The sequence below is a fragment of the Chiloscyllium punctatum genome, chromosome 12 (assembly GCF_047496795.1).
Source record: "Chiloscyllium punctatum isolate Juve2018m chromosome 12, sChiPun1.3, whole genome shotgun sequence".
Lineage (NCBI taxonomy): Eukaryota > Metazoa > Chordata > Chondrichthyes > Orectolobiformes > Hemiscylliidae > Chiloscyllium > Chiloscyllium punctatum.
In genome coordinates, this window is record NC_092750.1 from 4,953,832 (window position 1) to 4,975,291 (window position 21,460).

General features: G+C 41.6%; 1 protein-coding gene across 2 annotated transcripts in view; it reads right to left on the reverse strand.

Moving 5' to 3' along the window:
- Positions 1–21,460, reverse strand: part of txnrd3 (thioredoxin reductase 3) — a 63,329-nt gene that overhangs the window by 17,503 nt on the left and 24,366 nt on the right. For both annotated transcript variants that reach the window (XM_072581781.1, XM_072581780.1), the window contains 6 exons: positions 18,182–18,301; positions 16,782–16,924; positions 14,570–14,685; positions 13,957–14,182; positions 11,388–11,480; positions 7,793–7,869 (listed from right to left, as the gene is read on the reverse strand). In XM_072581781.1, the coding sequence (XP_072437882.1) occupies positions 7,793–7,869; positions 11,388–11,480; positions 13,957–14,182; positions 14,570–14,685; positions 16,782–16,924; positions 18,182–18,301 (775 nt within the window). The remainder of the gene's footprint in view (positions 1–7,792; positions 7,870–11,387; positions 11,481–13,956; positions 14,183–14,569; positions 14,686–16,781; positions 16,925–18,181; positions 18,302–21,460) is intronic.

Here is a 21,460-nt window from a genome sequence, read left to right on the forward strand (position 1 = left end):
CAATAAAGTGTTTGTTACAGTTCTTGTAAGGTATTCCTTCACAATGCTGAAGCCAAGCGGCAACTCGAAGACATCTCCTCTTTCCACCCCAACTATGACCTCACCCCCATCACCAAACCAACATCTCCCAGACTATACACAACCTCATCACCTCAGGAGATCTCCCACCCACAACTTCCAAACTCAGTTCGGGAACCCCGCACTGCCCGATTCTACCTCCTTCCCAAGATCCACAAGCCTGACCACCTTGGCCGACCCATTGCCTCAGCCTGCTCCTGCCCCACCAAACTCATCTTCACCTACCTTGAAATTGTCTTACCGCTCTCCACCACAGAACCACCACCTTCTTTAAAGACAGTAATTTGCCCTCCCACATGATTGAAGATGCCCTCCAACGCGTCTCATCCACGTACTGCACCTCCACCCTCAAACACCACCCCTCCAACCGCAACAAGGACAGAACCCCCACCCGCCCTGGTCCTCACCTTCCACCCCACCAACCTCCGCAGAAACCGCATCATCTGCCGACATTTCCATCACTTACAAACGGACCCCACTACCAGGGATATATTTCCCTCCCCACCCCTACCTGCTTTCTGCAAAGCCCATGCCCTCCGTGACTACGGTCAGGTCCACACCCTCCCCTCCTGACACCTTCCCCTGCCACCGCAGGAATTGCAAAACCTGCGCCCAACCCAAAGGAGCCTTCCACATCCATCAAGGTTTCACCTGCACTTCCACAAATGACATTTATTGTATCCGTTGCTCCTGATGTGGTCTCCTTTACATTGGGAAAACTGGACACCTGCTCACAGAGCGGTTTAGGGAACATCTCCGGGACACCCTCACCAACCAACCGAACTGCCCCATGGCCAACCATTTCAACTCCTTCCACTGTGCCGAGGAAATGAAAGCCCTGGGCCTCCTCCATCGTCACTCCCTCACCACCCGACGCCTGGAGAAAGAACACCTCATCTTCTGCCGTGGAACTCTTCAACCCCAGGGTATCAGTGTGGACTTCACCAGTTTCCTCATTTCCTCTTCCCCCACCTTACCCCAGTTCCAACTTTCCAGCTCAGCACCATCGACATGACCTGTCCTACCTCCAATCTTCCTTCCCACCGACCTACTCCGCCCTCCTCTCCAACCTATCACCTTTATCCCCACATCCATCTGCCTATTACACTCTTAGCTACCTTCTCCCTAGCCCCATACCCCTCCCATTTATCTCTCCACCCCGGAAGTTCCCAGCCTCCTTCCTGATGAAGGGCTCCTGCCCAAAACGTCGATTTTCTGGCTCCTCAGATGCTGCCTGACCTGCTGTGCTTTTCCAGCACCACTCTCATCTTGATTTTGTAAATGATGTTCGTTTTGCTTGTTGTCTGTATAGGATCTTTTAAGTTCATTCACTGTTGTTTTAGTGTGTTGGTGGTTTTGTGGGCTACCAGGATGCCCAGAGCTCTAGGTTATCTGGCAGTCATTTCCGAAATGCCTTTGATGTAGGGGAGAGTGGCTAGGGTTTCTAGACACGTTTTTGTCTGCTTGTTTAGGTTTGTTGCTGAGAAAAATCGGTAGATGTGTTCATTAGGTACCTGTTCTTTTTGAATAGGCTGTATAAGCGATTTTCCTCTGCTCTTCGTAGATCCGCAGTGCTTCAATATATGGTGGCTCATTGAAATATTCTAGTGCAGCTTCATTTGTGGGTGTTAGGATGATTATTTCTGTAGTTCAGTATTTGGTCCATATGTGTTGTTTTCCTGTTGGCCCTGGTTTGAAGCTCTGCATTGACTGCTTGCTTTACTGTTACGTCCAAGAATGGCAGTTTGTTGTTGTTTTCCTCCTCGTGAAATTTTGGTCTCGCAGGTTTCCCCTAATTTGTTTCATTTGGTGACAAAGGTGTCATCCACGTAGCAGATGCAAGGTTTGGGTTGGATGGTTGGCAGAGCTGTTTGTTCGAGTCTCTGCATTACTGCCTCTGCTCAGAACCCTGATATTGGAGATCCCATGGGTACTCTGTTGGTTTGCCTGCAAGTTTTGTTATTGAAAGTGAAGTGGGTGGTAAGGCATAGGTCCAGTCAAGTTGGACATGTTTAGTGTGCGCGCCTTTGGTTCTTCTAATAGTACAGTCAGTGTTTCTTTGGTCAGTTGATTTGATGGGTGTGAACTGAGCTGTTACATTAAAGGAGATGTATTTCATTATTTCATCCTCTTCTATCTTGGTGTCTTTGATGGTATTTAGGAATTCTTGGGTGGAGTGAATGGAGTGGCGTGAGTCTTCTACTAAAAGTTTTAGTTGTTGGTGTAGTGCCTTGGCTATTCTGCATGTTGGTGTTCCAGGTAGCAAGACTATGGGTCTGATGGGGGTTCCTGGTGTGTGAATTTTCAGTGATCCGTAGAAGCATGGTGTGCTGGATCCGTTTGGTTTCATTTTTTGGCAGTCAGTCTTGTTTAATTCTCCAGATTTCTGGGAAGTATTTTGACTAAGGCTATGACTTGGTCTCTCATGGTTTGGGGGGGGGTTGGAGGGGGGGTCAGGTCTATCGGCACCAGTTGCCATGTGTCAGTACCTGCAAACAGTGCTTTCACTTTCTCAATGCAGTCTGTTCGGTTTAAAATGACCCAAGCATCCTTTGTCTGCAGGTAGGGTAACAATGTTTTTATCTTTGCTGAGTCCTTCTAGAGTTTTCTTTTTTTGTGTATTGTGTACGTTTCCTTCCTTTTTCCTGCTTAATGTTCATGTGACTGTCTTATAGTTTGCTGGGTTTCTTCTGTGAGTTCATTATCTTTCAGTGTTGTTTCTAATCCTAAGAAATCTTTCTTGTCCACATCCCGGAAGTTGTAATTTAATCCTCTTACTAAGATGGCTTTTTCAGTGTCTGATAAGGGTTGGTCAGATAAGTCGGTCAAAATAGCAATGCGAAAGAATGGATTAAAAAAAAACTTATCTGACCGACTCTCAACAGACACTGAAAAAGCCACCTTAGTAACGGGATTAAATTACAACTTCCAGGATGCAGACAAGGAAGATTCCTTCGCAGCATTAGAAACAACACTGAAAGACAATGAACTCACAGGAGAAACCCAGCAAAACAACAGGAAAAACAACACATACCGACCAATTACTAAACTACAGAAGCAATCATCCTAACACACATAAACGCAGTTGCATTAGAACATTATTTCAATGGACCACCACACACAGCAGCACCAAGGAACTACAAAGAGCAGAGGAAAATCACCTATACAGCATATTCAAAAAGAACAAGTACCCAATGAACATACTCCACCTATTTCTCAACAACAAACCCAAAAAGCAGACAAAAACATGCCCAGAAACTCTAGCCATTCTCCCGTACATCAAAGACATCTCAGAATGACTGCCAGACAACTCAGACCTCTGGGCATCATGGTAGCCCACAACTCCACCAACAGACTAAAACAGCTGCTAATGAACTTGAAAGACCCTACACAGACAAGAAAAACGAACATCATTTACAAAATACTTTGCAATAACAAGCACTACATTGGACAAACAGGCAGAAAATTAGCCACCAGGATACATGAACATCAACTAGCCACAAAAAGACATGACCCACTATCACTAGTATCCTTACATACAGATGAGGAAGGACACCACTTCGACTGGGACAAGACATCCATCCTAGGACAAGCCAAAGAATTCCTAGAAGCAAGGCATTCCAACTGGAATTCTATCAACAAACACATCGACTTGAACCCCATCTACAACCCTCTTGAGAAAAAGAATGGGAAATAACGTCAACACAGGAAATGACATCACCAAACCAAGGAAACCTAAACGCATGAATAGAAAATGGAACATAACACGAGCGTTTCACTGGAGGCTCACTGGTGTGATGACGAAATGTGTGAAAACAAACTTTCCAGCTCAGCGAGCAAACTTACATTCAAACTGTAAAAGCAATGAAATAGTGAGCTTATCATATTCGATTAAATTCTACAGTCAATCATGGCTTGCATTCAGCCAAATATATCAACCTGGTGCTTTGATGCAAAATTCACTTGAATCATGCTACTATGCTGAAAAGACCCAGTAAAGTACCCATTCCTCAGTAAATTTCACATTAGTTGAAATTATGGCATTGTTAAAATGCATACTTCACTGAGCACAAGGAGAAATTGTCATGTCAACCTAGAGAAAGTTTTGAATATGAGTCTGATCCTCCATTAATTGGAGTTAAGCAGATCCTCCATTAATTGGAGTTAAGCAGATATAACTGCTTTGAATGTACAGCCAAGGAAGCCTGGCTGTAACACTCCAGAGATAGTGAGTTAACATAGGAAATAGTTTTCTAATATTTTTGCTATTCAATGGCAGACAGCAGTAAAGAAATGAGGTAAGATATTCTTTGCTGTTCATAATACTATAGGATTCAAAGTTTGGGAGAAGATTTGTAGCTTGGGTGCTCGTTGTTGTGGTTCGGCGAACGTACTGTAGGATCTGTAAAATGGATTTTGTACATCAATTCATACAGATGTTACATTTGCAACCAGTTAGATGGCCATGTAATAAATGACAGCAGGACAGGTTTGGACAAGGTGCAGAACAGAATATTATCACAACATTTTCACTTGGGTTCACTTTCTCAGAACAATATTTTCAGATTTACACCAAATACTTACAAGAATACAGCAATTAAGAGCAAGAGTGGGACATTCAGCTGCTAAGCCAGCTTTGCCATTCAATAAAATCATGGCTGATTTGATTGCAAGCTCAACTTCAATTTTCAGTCCACCACCCCATAACCCTTGACTCTACTGTCACTCATGAATCTCATTCAGACTTGACTACATTCAATGTGACAACCTCCATTGCCTTCTTGGAAAGGCTAACAAACATCAGAAAGAATATCTCAGTCTTAAATGGAGAACATTATCTTTTAATGTTGCCCCTTTCTGGAACCATTCATTCCTACAAGTAGAAACATCCTCTCAGCAGCAACCCCATCAAACATTTGGACAATCTTGTACATTTTAATAAGACCACCTCTTATTTGTTTGAACTCCAATTGATATAGATCCAACCAACTTAACTTTTCCTCATCGGATGACTGCTTGTTTTAACATAGATGTGAAGGTGCCAGTGTTGGACTGGGGTGGACAAAGTCAGAAGTCACATAACACCACATTCTGGTCTAACAGGTTTATTTGAAATTACAAGCTTTTGGAGCACTGCTCCTTCCATCAGGTGAAGTGACTTTACCTGACGAAAGAGCAGCGCTCTGAAAGCTTGTGGCTTTAAACAAACCTGTTGGACTATTACCCAGTGTTGTATGATCTTTAACATTATAGTATAGCACTCTTCTAATTAGTAGTGGATCTGTGAAATAGCATGGCAATGTAAATAGTCACTCATTCCAAAACCAAAGAGTAATACTTGTAATGCTAAGCACTATTCTTGCCAAGAGGTCTCCCTCAATCAACATTACATAAAGAAAAGGATCTGGTCACGATCACACTGCTGTTTTTGGGCTTTTGTTGCATGAAAATTAGCTGCCACATTTCCTACATGACAACCGTGAGTACATATCAAAAGTACTTCATGAACTCTAAAACAGAAATGTCCAGTGATTTTAAAACCTTTCATTTTATTGCTCATTTTCATATGTAATGGAACTATAACTATAGCAGTATATTAAACTAATGTAATTTATATTTAGAATAATTAGGATATTTGAAGGATACTAATGCAAAGTTAAACTTATGGCATTGTTCCATCTAAATCTCTCAAACAACTATTATTGGGCGTGCCCTAATAAAAGTTGGACTGCAATCAAATTTAAAACTGCTAAGTCATTCCCACATCCTATCTCTGCCAAAAAGATGCTTGAAACTTAAATAACGAAATCCAAACCAAATCTTTAGCAATTAAAGGTCAATATAACGTTTTACTTTTTTTGGAATGAGTCTGTTTACATTGCTATATTATTTCAAGATCCACTATTAATTAGAAGAGTGTAACAATATAACATGCAACTGCAGTATAAAAGAAGTAGGTTATGATGGTGAGTAAGAAAAACTAAGAAACCTGGCTATGAAATTTGGCTGGCAAATACCAAAAGGTTTTAGTGAAAGAACACCAAAAATGCATGAAGTGCAATTTCCAGTTATGAGGGAAGCAAAGTAAGCTTGATTAAATATAACAAAGCTAAGCTTCGGTGCATTGCTGGTTAATTGTGGCTTCCATCCAAAGGGACAAGTTTTCAATTCCAATTGTTATCCTTGCTGAAACACAGGCTAGGACACATCAGCTCTATAATCCCATATTTCCTCCTCAAACATCCTTAAAACCAATGATAAATAAACAATGATGATGGTCACCTGGGTGAGATACTGCATGATCTGTAAGGCAAAAATAATCAATCCACAAGAACAGAACATCAGACTGGAGATGATGGGTTCAAGCCCCACTCTGGTTCCTCAGCACAATCTAAGCTGACATTGCAACAATGTTGAATTCCCCAGTGCTACATGGGCTATCCTTCAGAGATGATGTGAAGATGCCAGTTTTGGACTGGGGTGGATAAAGTCAATCACATGACACCAGGTTATAGTCTAAAAGGTTTATTTGAAATTATTTCAAATAAACCTATTGGACTAAACCTATTGTGTGAATTTTGATTTGAGATGTTAACAATAAATCAGATTAATGACTAGTTTGAGTAATTTTTATTAAGCAGTTATAAGCTTCAGACTGCTTACTCAAGTCACTTTTCCAAAATGAATGATTTATGAAAGTTAAAATTTATAGAAATGTTTTATATAAAAGTAAATATTATCATTCAACATTCTTTATTGATTCATTACAATATACCATCGGTTCATTAATATTTAACATATGCTGGTTACATATGATTCTCAAATGCAAAAACTTGCAAACCTGCAGTATTTTCAACTGTGTTGGAGATAGCAAAGTAATCTTTCTCAAAAAGTGAGGGTGTGGTGTGGTGTGGAGCGACCAGGAGAAGGCAAGTAGATGAGTTAATTATTTTTGAGAAGCATTAACATCAATATTTCAGATCACAGTGAGAAAAGTGTTCTGTAATGGAAAAGACAACCGTAGAAGCCTGTCTGTTCCTCACTGCACAAATAGGTTTTTCCAACTCCACAGTACCTGCAAATTTGGTTTCTTTTAAAGTGAACAATGAGAACAAGGAAAAAAAAATCCTTGCACAAAGAGGTAGGATTGAGATGAAAGCACTTCCTTTATTATAGGCATATAAATAACATCCCAAGAAGATGCAGGATAAATAGCAATGCTGCAGAGCCAGTGACCACCGTTGCCTGGGAAACCCTGCAGCTCAGAATTAAAACAGTGATATGCTTTCAACCCCATGCAAATCTTATACCAGTCATAGAAGCAAAATTATATTTGACAAGGTAATTATGGAGGTATCCTCTGCACATGCTATTCTGCCTACCAATCCCGAATTCCAACCCTTTCCCTATTCACCACCAATATTTTCATATGATTTGTTCCTACTCAATATTGTTGCACCAGCATTATACAAATAAGTCATTTGTATCCGTTATTCATGCAAGAATATGATAGCCAACACCACCCAATGCATAAGCAAGATTAATAAAATATCTTAGTAAACAAATTAGTAAGGAGAAAACCAAACTTGCCCACTCTATTGTCACATGGTACTGATCCAGTACCATCACATCACTTTCATAAATTGCAGACCAGATTCAGGTTAATTTCAAGTTTTTTTCTTCTCTAACTTTAATTTTGAAAAAAAAAACTTACTTTTCATTGAGACGAACACCAACTTTTTCTAGGCCAATGTTCTTGGTGCATGCATCACGCCCCACAGCAATTAATACCTAAAGGAGAAAATTGTTGTTTCCTTAAAAAGGTACATTTACAATTCTCATGAAGCCATTACTAGCAAATGGGACTTCACAAAAAAGCATTACCACATAATCAGACTCCCAGCCCTCTGAAATAAATGCTACTTAAGTAGTAATTTTGATATGTTGACTCATTGCACACTAGCTGTAATATGAATCTTCTCAATCTAAACTTACACTGAGGAGATGTGCCAAATTACCATCGCTATTCATGGATCAGAAACACCATGGATTTGGAATTAGCTAGATCAGAAACAGTTTTACAAAAAATAATTTGGACTACAAATCAGCTCTCCAGTTATATTAATTTTGTCTTCACTTAGTGCAAAAAAGCTCCATCTTTGAAGTAATTTCATGTATTATCAAAAACTATCAATTACTTCACACATGCAGCATCACAGTCTGAGATTTAAAAGGACAGCAAACCCATCTGCTTCATCCCCAACCCCCTTTGCAGAATACTTTTCTCCCAATTTGATTACGATTAAATTTGAACTGAACTAATCCCAATCAAGGAGCCAAATTGAACTCTCTTTCCTAAGACATGGCAAGTAAATACATTTACTTCTCCCTGTTATCCTGTGCTTGTTTTCTGAATGTAACGTTCATCTCAGCTCATTTTCCACTGCTATATTCAGTGAAGGTTAATGTAAAGAATTAGCTACTTCTTTTACAATTCATAGCAAGAGGACATTACTGGCAAGGACAGTACTTATTACCCATCCCCGATTGCCTAAAATAAAGTTAAGAGTCAACCACATTGCCATGGGTCTGGAGTCAAATATAGGCCAGACTAGACAAGGGTGGTAGAATTCCTCAGCAGATGGGTTTCACAACAAGTCTTATTTCAGAATTTTATTGAATTCAAATTTGATTCACGATCTGCCATGGTAGGATTTGCACCCATGTCTCCAGAACATTAACCTGGATTCCTAATCCAAAAGATATCACCACTACACCATTATGTGTCTACAGTACTGTCCAACAGAGAATTAGTGTTGTTAAGAAAAATAAAGCTCCTTGTAAAACTAATTACTCAAATTATTCTTCAAGCATCATGAAAATTTAGATTGGTTTCAAACTTACTATAAAAGTTGTTTTAGATCATTAAGACATGGGAGCCAGTAGGCCATTCAGCCCATCATTGATGTTCCACCATTCAATGAGATCGTGGCTAATAATCTTCAACTCCAGTTTCCTGCCTGTTCCTTTTAACCCTTGATTCCCATACTGATTAAAAAGCTCTCGCATAGAATCAAAGTACAAAAGAGGCTCTTTGACCCATCTTCCAATGCTCAACTCATTGCCTTTTATATTATGACATCTCAAGAGATCAGTGCTCTTTAAAGATATGAGCTTTCCCACTTCAATTACCTTCGCATGGAGTGTATGCCAGGTTCCCACAACTCTCTGGGTGAAAATATTCTTTCTCAAATCCCCTCTAAGTCACCTGCTTTTCACATTAATATTATTTCCCCTCATGCTTCTACTGATGCTTCAAGTCACTGAACCTGTTTTCTATTTACTCTTTCCAGCCATCTCAATCTGGTTTCCTATCAGCCTTATTAAATACAGCCTCAAAAGCCCTCAGCAGTAAAGAACGCCACAGATTCCCTATCCTCCAAGAGAAGAAACTATTCCTCATCTATTTTAAAATGAGCTACATGTTAGAATTAGAATCCCAACAGTGTGTAAACAGACCCTTCAAGCCCAACAAGTCCACCCCTCCAAAAAGTAACCCAACCAGGCCCTTTCCCCTACCCTATTTTTACCCCTAATACACCTAACCTACACACCCCAGAACAAAATGGGCAATTTAGCATAACCAATTCATCTAAACTGCACATCTTTGGATTGTGGGAGGAAACCGGTACACCCAGAGGAAACTCACGCAGATACTCATAAGAAAATTCCTCCATATTCAGAATCAACCTAGTGAATCGTTTCTGGACTTTGGACTTCCCCCAATGCCTACTGTATGAAGGTGAAGTTGTGTACTGTACTTTCAGAGAGACTGGAAGCTGGCACAGACTGAGAGAGGAACACATTGTGCTGAAAGAATTTAAAATGTAACATTTGACTGTGAAACCAATAGTGCAGTTGAGTTGCCATGATACAAAAACAAATTCAAATTTAGCCAGTCAGCTTAAATTATGCCCCAGATACCAAAATCCAATTGAATTTCAATTTTACTGTTTGGGAGAATATCAAACCAATGAAATGATCTAATGTTTTGGGGTATAAAACCAGACATTTTGAACAGTTAGAAGGAAAACGGCCAAGAAAACCAACATGTATAGATACTAGCCAATAGCTCTCTGAAAGGTATCTGTTCATATGAAAAACCTGCTATGCAGAGTATTGAAGAAAAAAACGAGAGGAAAATTTGCAGAGGAAGATACAAAGAGAAGATTCGACAGCTAGCTGATTTTGAAATTTGAACTTTTTTTGTAAATCTCAATCGGGGTTTTAAAACCAGTATCGTAGAGTAGGAGGTAAAAGATAGGTTTAAGAGAAAGGAGTTGTAATAAGTTGTTTAATGTTCTCTTCTTGACTAAAGTATAAAATTGTTAATTTTTACTTTAAATAGTGATCTATGGGATAGTTCTTTGTCTCTTGAAATTTAACAGATTATGGCACAAAGTGAGCTTTTCCATGTCGGGTTTAAATTAGCAGAGGGGTTTACCCTATGTTGAAACAGTTTGGGAGCTGGTCACAGGTTGGGTCTTAGTTTTGTGACTTTAACAGGTTTAGGCAGATCCAGTCTGTGATTTGGACAGAGTTGAATAGATTTGGGGTACAAAACAGCCCAGTAGATTTAAACACTTGCCGGTTAAGCAGACTACTGAAGACGAGAGGAAAATCTGCAGAGGAAGATATAAAGAGAAGATTTGACAGCTGGCTAGTTGGAATTCTATCAACAAAGGAGTTGGAAATAGTTTTTTAATGTTCTCTTGTGGACTTAAAGAATAAAATTGTTAATTTTTACTTTAAATTCTCAAAATGTAACATATGAGGTGAACTTCTCTGTGTCAGGTTTAAATTAGTAGAGGGGTTTACCCCGTGTCGTAACCTAAATATACCTTTCCTTACGTAAGGGGACTAAACCTGTTCACAGTATTTCAGCTCTGGTCTGACTACTGCCTTGTAGAGTTTAGCAAGATCTTCTATTTTAAACTCCATTCTCTATGAAATAAAGGCCAACATTCTATTTCTCTTCCCCATACCAGCTGAACACGCATGCTAGATTGTCTAAATGATTTACGCACAAGGCCTCCTAATTCCATTTCACCCTGGCTTCCTGCACTCAAATAACATCCTGCTGTTCATGCTTCTGAAGAAAATACATAACCTCACATTATATGCCAGCTGTAAAATGCTTACCCACTCGCTTACCTATCTATATCCCTCCGTAATTATTGACCTTTCATATTTGATTCTGCAGCATCTTGTGTACCAAAACAGATGGCAATAAAGTGCATTATACTTACAGTATTATATTCACCATCAATGACCTCTGTACTTATTGTGGACTTTGCAGTCACTTTAAGTCTTCCAGGTGTTCCAGCCTCTAGCTGCTCAACCTACAAAAATAATTGGGTAACAAATCTGAGGTTAAATAAAGTTTTACATAAAAACCAGAAGATAAATAATGAATTAAAGCTTTAAAGTAATTTGATATCTTCAGGAATTATGTGCAAACTCACCAACACTAATGTATTGCAAACTAGGAGCAGAAACAAACTCCACACAGCCTTGGTCCATTTATTCCTGGATTTTAACTTTTAGCAGTAAATACAGGAACTAACTGACAACAGGAAACTGGGTATTTGGTAGAGAGGGTGGAAAGATAATTAATAATCTAATAGGGCTGCACACTCAAGAGAGAAGACTAATGCGTGGAAACTTATTTGGATCAATTTAAAGAAAGCCAATATAGCCCATGTCCCACCTTATTGCACCAGAGTTAAAATCCTAACCACCTCAACCTCCATAATTCTTAGAGTCATACAATCGTACAGCCCAGGAACAGACCCTTTGGTCTGAAATAACTCCCAATTCTGCCACTATCTAGTCCCATTCAAAACCACATCATCTAGATCCCAAAATGCCTTTGCAGACTTCTCTCCCTGACCACAAGCCTCCATATCACATTTTTCCACCATTTGAACAAACCCAGTATTTTAGACCGTCTTCCCCAATGCTTCCAATATTTTCTGGACCACGTTCCAACAGCATTAGGCTGAACTAACCGTGTTCCTAATACAGAGGAACCTCGATTTTCCAAACGAGATGGGCGGGCACTACTTTGTTCGGATAATTGATTATTCAGTTAATTGATTCAATGCCTTTCCTCTGGGGTTCGGAGTTTTCTGTTAAGTCCACTCCCCGTTCAGGAAACTCAGCAGCAGCAGACCGCATGCATGCCCCCACCCCTCCCTTCCCCTCCCAACCCCGACCAGCACCGCCCCCTTCCCCCCCCGACCAGCACCGCCCCCCTTCCCCCCCAACCCCGACCAGCACCGCCCCCCTTCCCCCCCAACCCCGACCAGCACCGCCCCCCTTCCCCCCAACCCCGACCAGCACCGCCCCCCTTCCCCCCAACCCCGACCAGCACCGCCCCCCTTCCCCCCCAACCCCGACCAGCACCGCCCCCCTTCCCCCCGCAACCCCGACCAGCACCGCCCCCCTTCCCCCCGCAACCCCGACCAGCACCGCCCCCCTTCCCCCAACCCCCGACCAGCACCGCCCCCCCCTTCCCCCCGCAACCCCGACCAGCACCGCCCCCCTTCCCCCAACCCCCGACCAGCACCGCCCCCCCTTCCCCCCAAACCCGACCAGCACCGCCCCCCACTTCCCCCCAAACCCGACCAGCACCGCCCCCCACTTCCCCCCAAACCCGACCAGCACCGCCCCCCACTTCCCCCCAAACCCGACCAGCACCGCCCCCCACTTCCCCCCAAACCCGACCAGCACCGCCCCCCACTTCCCCCCAAACCCGACCAGCACCGCCCCCCACTTCCCCCCAACCCCGACCAGCACCGCCCCCCACTTCCCCCCAACCCCGACCAGCACCGCCCCCCACTTCCCCCCAACCCCGACCAGCACCGCCCCCCACTTCCCCCCAACCCCCGACCAGCACCGCCCCCCACTTCCCCCCAAACCCGACCAGCACCGCCCCCCCTTCCCCCCAAACCCGACCAGCACCACCCCCCCCTTCCCCCCAAACCCGACCAGCACCGCCCCCCGTTCCCCCCAACCCTGACCAGCACCACCCCCCCTCCCCCCAACCCTGACCAGCACCACCCCCCCCTTCCCCCCAACCCCAACCAGCACCACCCCCTTCCACTCCCAACAACACCCTCTTCCCCCTCAATTCTGTCCAACACTGCCCCCTCCATCCCCCCAACCCCATCTAACACTGCCCCCCGCCCCGCCCTCCAACCACCACCAGCCCCTCTCCGGGCTGCCGAACTGGACACTAACGAGAAGACTGCTGCTGCTGCCACCGCTTTTTGGAGGAGTGAGTCTCCAAACAGCACGCGCGCATGCGTACAGGACAACGTTGAAGAGATTGCCTGGGGAAGGGGGGGGTGGGTTTAGGGTACACGCCTGTGTAGAACTCCATGGAAAGTGTGTGGGGAGAAAGAGAGGGCAGAAGTCAGTCATTTGGAGATGGGGCCTGGGCTCCCATCAGCCCAGGACTGTTCTTGGCAGAATTTCAGTAAGAAGAGTTCACTTTTAATCACTGTAAACAAAAGATGTGATCAGTGTTGGAAACATGTCTTTGATGTAATGTTTCTACTGGGACCTCTAGATCTCCTTTGGATAATCCGATATTCGTATAATCGAGGTTCCTCTGTAATATCACCTAAATCATAGTAGTGTAAAATTCTAAAAGGATTATAAAAGCATGTAAATATTGTTTTCTGTTCCATCCCCCATAAACTAGTTTTCTGAAATAGAAGGACACATTGCTCCATGTTTGATAGTAACAGCTTTGTACCCATACAGTAAAGAAATGAAAGTACAAATTATGCAGATAAGATACTTTATTACCTTGATTGGCACATATTTTTTCAGAAATTTCACCCCGTGAGATTCCATATATGCTCCAACTTTCCCTGCCATTTCCTGATCAAATCCACGTAGAAGAATAGAGCGCACCATCACAGTAACATCCAATCCCAAGCTACACAGAAAACCTGCACACTCCAGTGCCACGTAGGAAGCACCCACAACTAGAGTCTTCTTTGGACAGTAAGACAGGGAGAAGAGATCATCACTGCAGAAACAAAGCAAAGAAATCAACAGATTATTTTATGAAGCAAGACATTCTTTATCTCTCAGTGTCAGTCACAATTCTAACCCTAACCAAATGTATTTGTGCATATGGAGCTAATGACACAATGCACAAAGTTGGCAAAGCCAGTGATGGAATGCCACAGAGTTAAAGGGCAAGCTTGAATGGTCATCTCCCATACCCGCAACTACATTCAATACAGGTGAAAAGGATGATATTAAAGAAACATGATTTGGAGGTGCCGGTGTTGGACTGGGCTGAACAAAGTTAAAAATCTCACAACACCAGGTTATAGTCTAACAGGTTTATTTGGAAGCGCTAGCTTTCAAGGCGCTGCCTCTTCATCAGGTGCTGAGGAAGGAAATTTACCTGGTAATGCAATACTCTTTATCTCCTGGTATTTTTAAATAACGAGGTCTTTCACCAGTTGCAATAATAAACTTTTGTCCTGTGTGAAAGGTCACTTTACCCCGTTTGTTGCTTGCCTATGGACAGAAAGAAATTCATATTAAAATCGTACTAATGGGTATTTTTATCTCCATTAATTGTTAAAATTGGTCCAAGTACTGTATAAAAAAGGAAAACCTGCTATATTCAGTTTATGCTAACAGAGAAAGAAATGGTCTTGGATATTTTATTTACCAGAACTCTATTCCTTTCCAGTGTTACACCAGTTGTGAAGTTGTTAAAGTTAAACTCTTGCCACTGGAAGAAATTGGTCACGTCAAAGGCAGCTACCTATACATTCAATGAAGCATGCATGAATCACAGCTGCTTCATTCATCATTGTTTTATGACCGTTGATGCAATCTTATGCATTAATCCTAAAATTACAGGTTCAAAGTTGAGTTCAGACAGGTTTTGCATGTGACTAATTCTGATCAGCCTACAGGATAGATTTCAGGACAGAGATGAGAATTTTTCTGAGGACTGAGGGTCTTTGGAATTGTGTTTCTAAAATACCGGAGGGCAGGTTACTGAATATTTTTAAGATTCAGGTGTGATAAATTGTTGTTAGACTGGAGAATCAAAGGTCATCAGGTAATGGGTATTAATGAGAACAAGAAAACTATGATTGAGTCTCTAAGCAAGATCCCAGAGACAAAGTGAGAAATGACCAGTTAAGCTGCTTTTATTCAGTATTACGATTCGAAACGCCAAGAAACAAAACATGATCATCACTGAAAACAGTGTTTTAAAACAGCAAATCTAAAATACTGTACAGATTTTTAGACTGAAAAGTAACAATCTGCATTGCAATTCACTTTTGTAACAACCTTACAATATATCCAGAAAGCAGTGCCATAATGGTATTATCACTGGACCTGGAATCCCACTATGGCAAATAGTGGAACTTAAATTCAGTAAAAATATGAAAAGTCTAATAATGACCACGAAATTATTGTTGACTGTCATAAAAAAAAATCTGGGGCACTAATGGTGGAGTCCAGAACACTCTGCCCATAAGAATATTGAGAAACTAACGTCTTTTAGGGAAGGAAAACTGCTGTCCTTAGCTGGTCTACAAAGGACTCCAGATCAGATCTGATAGTTCAAAGTTTGTGAGAAGATTTGTAGCTCGGGTGCTCGTTGTTGTGATTCTGTTCGCCGAGCTGGGAATTTGTGTTGCAGACGTTTTGTCCCCTGTCTAACATCACATGATGAGGAAACATCACAGAAGCGCTTCACAGGAGGCTCCCAAGCACTGACGATGTCACCTAGACAGGGGACGAAACGTCTGCAACACAAATTCCCAGCTCAGCAAACAGAACCACAACAAGATCTGATAATTCTCAATCCACTTTCCTGCCTTTTCCCTATAACTTTGATATACTGGTTGAAAATGTATCCTCACCATGAATATAATGAATGGGTCAGCCTCTGCAGCCTCCTGCTGTAAAAAAATTCCCCAGATCTAAGAGATGAAATTCCTCATCTCCATTCTAACTGCATGGCCCCTTACTCAGATTTTAGTCCCACAAGGGAAACAATTTTCTTCACTACCCTGCTGGTTGGAGTCATACCTATCACAAAGGAAAAAGTGAGGACTGCAGATGCTGGAGATCAGAGAAGGGCTCATGCTCCTGCTCCTTGGATGCTGCCTGACCTGCTGCACTTTTCCAGCAACACATTTTCAGCTCTATCATGAAGGATGATGGTTATGGTTGTTGGAACCAGTCATCTCAGCTTTAAGTCAACCCTGCAGGGGCTCCTTAGGGTAGTATCTTAAGAACTATTCAGCTCCTTCATCAATGATCTTCCCTTCAACATAAAGTCATAAGTCAGGATGTTCACGGATGATTGCACAATGCTCAGCAAAGCTTGCAACATCTCAGATGCGGAAATACAGTCAGGTCCGAATTCAGCAAGATTTGGAAAATATCCAGGTTTCCTGCCTTTTATCAGCTCAAACATTTAACTTAGTATCTCTTACAATGAGCAAATATCTGTCTTGCTTTCAGTGTCGTTTTTACTTCTTTAGACATGTTCTTTAGAGGTCAGGGAGTAGAGTGCAAGCGAAAGCACTAATTCGAGGGAATAATTCAAACTAATTAAGATTAAATGCAGAAACATTACATACCTTTATCTTATGTGGTTCCACAAACTCTGCATAGCTGTTACTGTAAGTTACTTTCTTGTCTCGCAATGCCACCCTGTAGCCCCAGTTGAGAGAACCAATGTAGTTCTGAATGGCATCTTTCATTTTAGCCCAGTTGTGGTGAACTGTAAGTCATTAAAAAAAGTGAAAAATGCTCATGTTAGTGTTGATAATGTATAGTTAACAGCCTGTAGAATATAGAATCTTGATCTTTACTGCCACCATTACATAGGTCTCCATTATTGGAGAAGCCTCAAATAAAGTTTTCAAATCCTTCCAAATAAACAGGTGAAACATTTTAAAGACAACAATTCTACCCCGCATTGCAAGCACTGCAACTCCTAAAACTAAAACACAGCAAACTTTGCTTTAACTGGAACCTTATGGACTGGCACTCTAAATAATCTGGTAAAAAATTATAGACCTGAAATGCTGGTGGTTTACTGTACTATCATGCTGTCCGCAATGTCCAAGTAAACAGCTGCGGGTGAGAGCGAGAAGACTCTCTCCTCATTGGTTTTATTTAAGGTAAAGTTGCATATTATTTAAGTGATATATGCTGTAAATAAAGTGCAACAATGATGTACATATCCCCTGCATTACATTTCTACTACATAGTGTATGCTTTTACACTGATTATGTAGACTTCTTGATCAACCAGAATATCTGATCAATTGGCACAGCCCCTGGTTCCATGAATGCCATTTAATAACAGATTTGCTGTATAAAAGCTCTCATTTCTTGTTGCCTTGTCAGTAAAAGCAAAAAATAGATTTCAGTATCTTGACATTCAAGGTTTGTATGCATAGCTGAAAGTGAAAATGAATTAAACAGGAACAAGTATAGGATGAGTAAAGGCACTGGAATGAAGGGTACATGCTAGCATGTTGGGCTGAATGGCATGTTTTTATGTATCTGTAACACAAATCCTCTTTAGAAGTCCAATAGAGAAACGTGACAAAGGAAAGCCTGAATTATTTTTTTTAAATTGTTCTTTGATATTGGTATTAGTCGCAGTCACATTCATTATACACCTACAAGTGGGCTTCTACATTCAAGTTGCCTATTCGGAGGCCATCAAGAATTAACAACAACCAACTTTTACACTGGAATAATGTACAAGGGAACGTAGAAGTGAGACGTCCCCTTACTCAAAAGTAATTAATGAAACAGGTGAATTTCCATATTCAGCAGATTTTGGCAATTTTTTCATTGCAACCCATTACAATTTAACAAACTTGATATTTTCTACATGATATAAAATGGCTGAATTGATTTTAGATGCTTTACAGCTGTGTTAACTAACTACCTTGTGTTTTACTGGAGAAACCAGATTCTAAAGCACAAAATATTCACTATTGCCGAGTTACCTCAAGCCTTACCTTTCTCATCAAATTCCCAGCCAAATTTACGGGAATCTGAGAGGCCTTGGCCTAAGAGAGCAGCTTGATGCATCAACTTCTTTGGAATGCAACCAACATTTACACAGGTACCTCCAAGTCCTGCAAACAAGAACAGGTGAGGGAGACAGTAGTTCAAAAATAAATCAGAAAAACAATGTCCTCCTGAAATCTATAGCATGGATCTTTTGGATATAAGGTGCTCTGGGTTGCACACTTCAATATCTATCACCAAGAGTGGTTCAGCAGCATCACTCATGACCGAACTCCAAAGCATGCTTCTCCCAGACTGGGCTGGTGGAAAATAATGAGGGAACCACCAAAAGGGAAAAAAGATACTTGACATTACCTTCATCATAATACCTATCTGAAGCAAATGCATGCATCTACAACTGTACTGGATGAAGGAGTAGCGCTCTGAAAGCTCGTGCTTCCAATTAAATCTGTTGGACTATAACCTGGTGTCATGTGATTTTTAATATTAATTGGTGATAGGTTGCCTGTCAGCAGCAAGCACAGAAGAGAAGTAGCCTGTGATTGGCACATCTTCTCCTTATTGTTTATTTCTATTCTACTTATGTTTTTCTGATTGGTCAAGACTATGAGTGGGTTGTCCTGATCAATGGGAGAGCTTTCAGGAATGGATTCACCTGTCACTTCTGTTATTTTGGGCACTGGTCTAAACACATGCTTTATTCTATTGTTACCAGACAAGGGATTAACACTCAACGTGTTAATGCTCAATGTGGAGTTCAGCCAGCAGAGAACCAGATATTCCTAATATTATCAACATGGCATTAACCGGGTTTTTTTTTTAATAAGCAAGGGAATCGAGGGTTGAAGGCAACAGACAAGACAGTGGAGGTGAGACCTCAACCAGATCAGCCATTATCTTATTGAATGGAGTAGGTTCAAATGGATAAATGGCCTACTCCTTCGCTTTTTCCATGTTTGTGTAAACCTTTAACAAAGGACAAGACATTCTAAGCAGCAGACACAGGTGACAGTCAGAACAATGTGATTATACAACCAGTAGATCAGATCAAAGTCATGCACTTTTGCACATCTAATCGGGAACAGTGGAGGACAATTAAACAACCACACAGAAGAGAATGCCCCAGAAACACGCACAGCCTTAATGATGGCAGTCTGGCACATTAATGTCAAAGTTGAAAAGTGTGGTGCTGGAAAAGCGCAGGAGGCCAGGCGGCATCTGAGGAGCAGGAGAATCGATGTTTCAGGCATAAGGCCTTCTCCTAGTTGATCTTAACCCACATCAATGTCAAAGATAAGATTGAAGCACCTTCTGCAAGAGTGTTAAGTGGATAACCTATTACAATCTACCCTAATCTGTGTAAGTTAGGTACATTAGTCAGGGGTTAATATAGGATAATAGGGTAGGGAAATGGGTCTGGCTGGGCCACTCTTCGGGGGGTCAGTGAAGATTATTTGGGCTGAAGGGCCTGTTCCTACACTGTAGGTATTCTATGATTCTAACCTCGACAGCTCGCTGCTGCGAAGAATTTCACATATTCACTATGATCCGAGAGAAGAAATTAGTCATGTCTTAAATAGGTGAACCCTTACTCCGAAGTTATGCCCTTTGGTCAGAGGCTCTACCACAAGAGGAAACAACCTTTCCACATCTACCCTATCAACCTAAGAATCTTGTATGCTTCGATAATATCACCTCTTGATCTTCTAAGCTCCACACATAGTCCCAATTGACTCAACTTCTCTTAAAATCCCTTCAATGCCAGCACACATTTCCTCAATAAAAGGAGACAAAAACTATTCATAGTATTCCAGCTATGGACTGACTAGAGCCATGTAATGTTTTAGCAAGATTCCCCCATTTTTAACTCCATTCATTCCCTTTGAAAGAAGAACTAAGGTTCAATTATCCATCCCAAGAAACATAGAATCAGACAGTGAGAGATTACACATCTAAACTACACTCAAGTATTACATTTTGTGTTTGTCACATTCTGTCACCCTCTGTTCCCTCCTCCCACCTCAGTGGGAGTGTCTTCTCTGGCAGTTAGACATACCATTGTTCTGCCATTCTCTCACTCTGATCACTTAATCTGAACTATCAGCATCAACATCCTTTCTCCCCTTCGCCCCCACTATTGCATAAATGCTGCCCCCTCCACACTTCACTTCAGCTCTGATGAAGAGTCATCTAGACTCTAAATGTTTGCTTGCTTTCTCTCCATGGATGCTGCCCGACCTGCTGGGATCTCCAACACTTTTTGTTTCAAGTTCAGATTCCAACATCTTTAGAAATTTGCTCCTCCTCCACCCTCTAGGTGAAAATTGTTTTCCTAAAATTCCTCTAAACTTCCTGCATTTTGCCTTAAAATTATGTGACCTCGTTATGACCCTTCAAATAAGGGGAACAGCTGTTTACTATCCACCCTGTTTTTGCCCCTCAATTTTATACACTCCCGTCAAGACTTCCCCCAACCTTCTCTGCTCTAAAGAAAATAACCTGAGCTTATCCAGCCTCTCTTCAAAGCCAAATCCCAGGCAACATTTTGGTAAATCTTCTTAACACCCTCTTATCGCAACCACATCCTTCCTATGGCGCACAGACCAGTAAACAGTACTCCAACTATGCTTAACTAAAGTCCTATACAGCAGCAACATATCTTCACTATTCATAACATATGCCTCAACCAATAAAGGCGTGTGTCCCTGAACCACAGGGCATCCCCAATTTGTGACAGTCTGACAAACAAAGCTTGTAGCTACAAACACAATCCCATACAGGGACGTAATTTGAATTACCTGACAAACAAACATTTCTTGCACTTATAAATGGATGCTTTATATTGCCCTGCGATTCGAATTGCAAACAGACTCACCCTATAGAACCCATTCACAATCTAGGGATTGCCTATACTCTGCCATTCCTCAAGTACTCTTTGTCCTGTTACTTCTTCCAAAGTGCATCACCTCACATTCAAAGGTTAAATTCCATATGCCACTGAAATGCCCATGAGACCAATATGTTTACCAACCTCCTGTAACCTAACACTTTCCGACTCACCATCAAACTCCCAAACAATGTTTGTGTCATCCACAAATTTATCACCACCTCACACACTCATCTGTTTAAGTTTATACATACAATAAACAAAGGGTCTATCTTCAATCCCTGTGCTACCCCACTGGATGCTGACTTGTTTACCCAGTCTATTGTTTGCTGAACTTGTGTGTTGGTGTTTCTGATTCATGCACAAGCCTCTTGTGCTT